This window comes from Anolis carolinensis, unplaced genomic scaffold, assembly GCF_035594765.1.
Source record: "Anolis carolinensis isolate JA03-04 unplaced genomic scaffold, rAnoCar3.1.pri scaffold_10, whole genome shotgun sequence".
NCBI lineage: Eukaryota > Metazoa > Chordata > Lepidosauria > Squamata > Dactyloidae > Anolis > Anolis carolinensis.
In genome coordinates, this window is record NW_026943821.1 from 19,897,949 (window position 1) to 19,904,952 (window position 7,004).

At 43.2% G+C, this 7,004-nt stretch overlaps 1 protein-coding gene across 1 annotated transcript; it reads right to left on the reverse strand.

Annotated features, from left to right (window-relative positions):
• Positions 1-2,883: 2,883 nt before the first annotated feature.
• ndufs5 (NADH:ubiquinone oxidoreductase subunit S5) lies at positions 2,884-5,472 on the reverse strand. Its single transcript, XM_003227381.4, has 3 exons — positions 5,316-5,472; positions 3,754-3,971; positions 2,884-3,191 (listed from the first exon to the last, which is right to left on the reverse strand). The coding sequence occupies exons 2-3, from the start codon at positions 3,967-3,969 to the stop codon at positions 3,087-3,089; spliced, it is 321 nt and encodes a 106-aa protein (XP_003227429.1). The 5' UTR covers positions 3,970-3,971; positions 5,316-5,472; the 3' UTR covers positions 2,884-3,086.
• Positions 5,473-7,004: the final 1,532 nt, after the last annotated feature.

The window sequence follows — 7,004 nt, forward strand, 5'->3', positions numbered from 1 at the left end:
ATTTCTTGCTGACTCCACAAGCGCTGGAGGAGTTATTATGACCAGGATGAAAGAAAGAAAGAGAAAAGAGAGAGCATTGCAGGGAGATTATTTATGGCATCCGCTTGCCAAAACAAGGCACCCGCTCCCTTTTGCATCTCTGCTTGTCCAAAACCCCTGCCTTCGTTCTTCTCTCTGCTTCCGATTTTCATCTTTTAAAATGTTGCATTTCAAAGCAAAAGGCACCATGCTCGCTAGTTAGAACTCTTCCGTGCACATCACATACTAACACAATATGTCTGCACAATTATTTCCTTCCTGCAATATTTTATTTCCTTTATGAAAACAGAAAGCTCTGGGCCTACTTTCTTTCGTGAGGGTTTTGCCCTTATTTGCCCAGAAATCCTGTTCTGATGAAGAGAAATCAGCCATGCATCACATACGTTAGGACTATGAGAGATGAAATGGGCCAGAAAGGGGTGTTTTTTTTGCTCTGCTTTTGCTTGGGTTCTGCCTGACCTCTTTTCTCCTCTCATCCCCCCTCAGGGATGGCAGAGTTGGGTATGAATTGTCCTTCGATTCTCTTCCAAACTTTCCATCAGTAGAACAGCCAAGCTTTGTGGGAAGGTGCCCTTCGCGTGAACATTAATTCAGATCTGGAGGAATATTATAACATGATTTGGCATTTTTGGGGTACTCCTTCACCAGCCAGGCCATCGTCTAGCATTCTGGATCCAACAAATATACTCAGTTTTTATGGCCCTGTTGGAAACACAGGACTGTGCCCCCTTAAATTGGTTTTCCTCCTCTTCCAAAATGGCATTTTGCACTGCTGCAAACCTTGGGCCTGGTGTGATTTCCTTCTGCTTGCTCCAGGTGAGTGGGATCGTTGTAATTCCAATGTGAAAATAGTCAACAAAGCTGTTGTGTTCACCTCTTGCAACATCAAAATAAAGAAATATGACAGCCCCTTTAAGGCTACAGTAATCCCTCCACATTTGCAGGTTTAACTTTGGCAGATGTGATTAATAACACTATAATAATAATAATCTTTATTTGTATCCCGCCCCCTCTTCCCGAAAAGACTCAGGGCGGCTCACACGATTTTTATTCCTGGGTTATAAATGTCATTTCCTAATTGGTTCTGTCATTAAAAGACATGGAAAAAGTTTATTAAACTACAAAAACTTTGTTTGTGTGGGACGTCCTGCAGCACATTTTACTTTAGTTTTTCAGTGAATATCTCATTGAATCTCAACCAATTCAACATAGTTTGTGGCAGCCACATTAACGAAGTTTCTGGAGTATAACAGCTACTTTCAAAGTAAGAACCACACAATTAAACAGGAAATAACACCTTCAAACCAGGAACAGATTTTCCCCCAAATTTTGTTACGTAATATGCTCTCTAGGAATCCCTAGGTCTTCCAGCACAACTCTACAGTCCCCCAGAAACTGACTTTGTGATTCTTAGACATGCTCTCAGATAAATGTTTTTAAAGTAATATTTTTTCCACTTATTTAAAATGTTTTCCCCCACTTTTGTAGAGACCCTGTTCTCCAAACTCATGGGAAAATCGAGGGCCTACTGCAATAAGTTTTTATTTGACCATGAAATATGTGAGTTTCCTGCCTGTAAGTCCTTTTTCAAACAGCATATAAAGAACTCTTCTGTCCCTTGTATTCCATCCAAAGATGTCCCCTGAAACCAAGCACAAGGGGCACACTGTGAAGTAGTCCCCTCTTTCCCTGTGGCAGAGAACCAAGACCAAGGCTCTGCTTCACTGAGCCCCTGGTGGTGCAGTGGATTAAACCCTTGTGCTGGCAGGACTGCCGATTGGAAGGCTGGGTTGCTCACCTGAAGGTTGCCAGTTCGAATCCAACCCGGGGAAGGCACAGATGACCTCCCTCTATTTGCTCCAGCTCCATGCGAGGATATGAGAGAAGCCTCCCACAAGGATGGTAAAAACATCAAAATATCCATGCGTCCCCTGGGCAACGTTCTTGCAGACAGCCAATTCTCTCACACCAGAATGGACTTAGAGTTTCTCAAGTTGCTCCAGACACACACACAAAACCACCCAGATTTGCTGCCATTTAATGTCACATGCCTCTCTTCCTCAGTATTCCTCAGAACAGGATTTGCCAAAGAAGATAGGAGCATGAAAGAGAATGATTAGTGCAAAGACAGGAAACTTTTTTCAGGACTAGCAGGAGACACAGTGAGGTGTGTAGGAGGAAGAAGAGGCAATACAGAGAGGCAGTACACCCCAGTGGTTAGAGAGCACCAGTAGGAGGACTAGAGGGACTTAGATTCAACTCTGCACTCAGACCAATGGCAGAACTACTGTAGAGATAAAATAAGATAGGAGATACAAGTACTATCTCAAAGTCCTTGGGAAATAGACAAGATATACAAGTAACAAACAGCAGGAGCAAAATAAGGGCCCAGCCCTTTTCACCTTCTACATTAGGTGCTCCCCTCTGGTTATAGTTGACTCCAAATCCTATCATCCATGGCTACTGTTCTTATTGATTGTGGCTGATGGATGTTGGAGTCTTAAGAACATAAAGTGGGCCAACTCTGATTGGGAGGGGGAAACCTGTGGTCCTCAGGAGCAGTTTTTAATTTTGTGCAGCATTTCAAAATTTACTGGTGGCCCATTGGTGTGGCAAACCCATGAACCTCTTATGGCGCACATATGTACCGCACCATAGCATCTGAAAACTGCTAATCTAGCTGTCCATCAACTGTGAGTCCCAGCAGACCCTTAGGGAGCAGAGCCAATGGTGAGGTATGTTGGGAGTCCACTATCAGCTAGAGGTTTAAGGGATCTTCTTTCTGTTTGAAAATTCTGCTCTCCTGCTGGAATCATGCAGGATGAATAACCTCAACCGCATCACTTGAAACTCAAATTAGGATATTTATTTAAGCCAAGAACTGAACTTGACCCATGAGCAGCCATTGCATCGAAGCTGCAGGGAAATGGTCAAAGCCTCTAACCCAATACAACAGAAGACAAACTATTAAAACCCCCAAAGAGGAGTCCCAAAGAGATTGGGCAGCGCTTACAACTTCTGCCACCCCTGAAACCAACAGCAGGCTTTCAAGGCTGGGTCTCTGGTTTGCCACTGTGGAAGTCAGGTGGGGTGTACTTCCCTTCCTTCATCAGCTTCTCCCTCTGTTTTGAGATAGCTACCAGGCGTTTGATCTGCCAGAAGAAAGAGAACAAGAGGACTGTAATGATGTCATCTTCCATCTCCAGAGAAACAGTACCATTTGCCCACTACATTTACAGATCTCTAGAACTCTCTATGTTCTGCAGTGCGACTCTGCATTGGCAGAAATGGACAGGTTCTCTTGTTTGATAAAGGACAGTCAACTAAAAATGTGATCACATACATATATACTGTGGTGTTTGTTTTGCTGTCTGTGAACCTGTTCAGAAGATTCCACCTCACTTTCTATCTGTGATAATTGGATTCTGAAAAATCTGGCTTGAAGTGGAAACAAGGATTGGTGCTAAAGCTTCAGTGAAGACCCCTTTCCCCCATGATAATAACTCTTCCAGGAGGGAATTTCCCCTCCGAGTCGCAGATTTCTCTCACTTTCTTTTGTCTTAGCCCCATTCTTAACTAGGAGTCGGATGTAAGTCGGATGTCTGTAACTTGGAGACTGCCTATACTGTCTGTGCAAATCGTAATGACATTTATATTCTTGGAAAAAATAATCACAAAGGCAGAGAGAATTGGGCCCCTACTGCCTTCCCTCACCATTTTGTGCATGTTGATGCACTCGGTCAGGTCCTCCATCTCCAGGCGGCACTCCTTCTTGGCCCGCGTCTGGCCAATGCCCTCGGAGCACTCCAGCCACTCCTTCTCAAAGGCATGGCACACACTGGGCCTATTGAAAGGCTGCTTGCCACTTTGGATCAAGAACCAGCGGTCGATGTCAATGCCAAGCTGATCCTGCAGGTCGAAGACTGGCATGGCTGAGAGCAGAGAAGAATTGGAAAGGTTAAGCAAAAGCAGACCAAGGCATTCGGACAACAATATGTCCATAGGAAAACTTCTGGACCAGAGGAAAATGAATGGAGATGTGGGAAGAAGGTATCTAAGGGGGCATCTACACTGTAGAATGAATGCAGTTCGACTCAGGAGATGCAGTATTACAAGATCTTTAGCCTTTTCTACCCAAGGGGACTGCTGCCTCACCAAACAATTCCTCCCAGGATTCCATATCATTGAACCACACAGTCAAAGTGGTGCCAAACTGCATTAATTTTATAGTATAGATGCACCCTGCAGCACAAAAAGACTGTTTTGTACATTGAGGGTAGGGATACAGATGTAAAGGAAGCCTGTGAAATCTGAAATGTTTCAAGTTTGTTACAAACCTTTAAAAGGCAGGCTTTTAAAGCAGATTTTCAGGAAAATGAATAAGGGTGCTATATAGTGTTTGGATTAAATTAAATATTTTTACTTGTTTACTGTGATTTCAACTAATTTTATAATTATTACTACTATTTAATTATAATAATACTATAATAATAATAATAATAATAATAATAAAAATATAATTATAATACAGCAGAGTCTCACTTATCCAACATAAACGGGCCGGCAGAATGTGGATAAGCGAATATGTTGGATAATAAGGAGGGATTAAGGAAAAGCCTATTAAACATCAAATTAGGTTATGATTTTACAAATTAAGCCCCAAAACATCATGTTATACAACAAATTTGACAGAAAAAGTAGTTCAACATGCAGTAATGCTACGTAGTAATGACTGTATTTACGAATTTAGCACCAAAATATCACGATATATTGAAAACATTGACTACAAAAATGGCTTGGATAATCCAGAGGCTTGGATAAGCGAGACTCTACTGTACTAGTAGAGTCATAGAGCTGGAAAAGACCTCATAGGCCATCCAGTCCAACCCCCTGCCAAGAAGCAGGAAATCGCATTCAAAGCACCCCCGACAGGTGGCCATCCAGCCTCTGCTTAAAAGCCTCCCAAGGAGGAGACTCAACCACAATGCGGGGCAGAGAGTTCCACTGGTGAACAGCTCTCACAGTGAGGAAGTCCTTCCTAATGTTCAGGTGAAATCTCCTTTCCTGTCGTTTGAAGCCATTGTTCCATTGCGTCCTAGTCTCCAGGGCAGCAAAAAACAAGCTTGCTCCCTCCTCCCTATGACTTCCCCTCACATATGTATACATTGCCATCAATCATGCCTCCTCTCAGCCTTCTCTTCTGGAGTAAATAAAGTGTAAATAACAAAATGTAGTAGTTGTAGGTTTAATTCTACTTTAATATTTCCGTTCCTTACCTACAACAGCGCGCCTCCTCTGCCTCCCTCAGCTGTCCTTGCTGAGCTTTTACGACGGGGCCACTGCCGTCAAGCGTCACTCGCGCTTGCTTGCTTCCTTCCTTCCCGGACGCTCCTGCCTTCCCCTTTCCGGTCTCTATGGCCTTTCTGCGGAAGGCACTCTTGCGTTGCTCTATCGCTAGGGGTCTACTTCCAAGATAGAGATAGGAAATATAGACTGCTTCCTCCCATCTCTTGAGGCAGAACTTCCAGGTTTAATGTGTTGTTGTCGAAGGTTTTCATGGCCAGAATCACCGGGTTGCTGTGAGTTTTCCGGGCTGTATGGCCATGTTCCAGAAGCATTCTTTCCTGACATTTCGCCCACATTTATGGCAGGCATCCTCAGAGGTTGTGAGGTCTGTTGGACACTAGGCAAGTAAGGTATATATATCTCTGGAAAGTCCAGGGTGGGAGAAAGAACTCTTGTCTGTTTGAGGCAAGTGTGAATGTTGCAATTGGCCACCTTGATTAGCACTGAATAGCCTTGCAGCTTCAAAGCCTTGCTGCTTCCTGCCTGGGATTTCAGCACCCAGAAGCCTCAGCCACTTTAACCAATAATCAGGTATTCTGGGAATTGAAGTCCAAAATAGAGAGATTCTTAGGGAGGTTTTTTCTTCTTCCATTAAAAAAAATATTAATTACAGTAGAGTCTCACTTATCCAAGGTTCTGGATTATCCAATGCATTTGTAGTCAATGTTTTCAATATATTGTGATATTTTGGTGCTAAATTCGTAAATACAGTAATTACTACATAGCATTACTGTGTATTGAACTACTTTTTCTGTCAAATTTGTTGTATAACATGATGTTTTGGTGCTTAATTTGTAAAATCATAACCTAATTTGATGTTTAATAGGTTTTTCCTTAATCCCTCCTTATTATCCAAGATATTCGCTTATCCAAGGTTCTGCCGGCCCGTTTAGCTTGGATAAGTGGGACTCTACTGTATATTCTTTGCATTTACAAGGAGCCCCTATTGGCGCAGTGGGTTAAACTGCTGAGCTGCTGAATTTGCAGACCAAAAGGGTTGGCGGTTTGAATTTCGGGGAGTGCCTGCTGTTAGCCCCAGCTTCTGCCAATGTAACAGTTCAAAAACATGCAAATATGAGTAGATCAATAGGTACCAATAGGTACGGGAAGGTAACGGCGCTCCATGCAACCATGCCGGCCACATGACCTTGGAGGTGTCTACGGACAACGCCGGCTCTTCGGCTTAGAAATGGAGATGAGCAGCAACCCCGAGTTGGACACAACTAGACTTAATGTCAGGGGAAAGCCTTTACCTTTACCTTCCAAGGAGGTAAAAATTATACACACAACACAAATATATGACTCACTGACAGACCCCACCAGGACATGAAAAGCGCCTTAAATGTATATTTAAATGTATAATTATGTATGTTTTTAATATATACTCGCCATGCCCACAGAGATGTGTATCTATACCAGCCATGAGCAAACTTAAGCGGCTGAGGGGGAAAAGGAAAGGGCCTGAGGCTGTTAGGAATGGTGGGAGTTGAAGTTCAAAACACTTGGAGAGAAGGCCCAAGTTTCCCCATGCCTGGTGTAGAATAACCAACCAAACAGAAAGATCCTTTAAAGACAAAGCAATATCCGCTCACAGACTGAAAAACAACGGACCCCGGAAA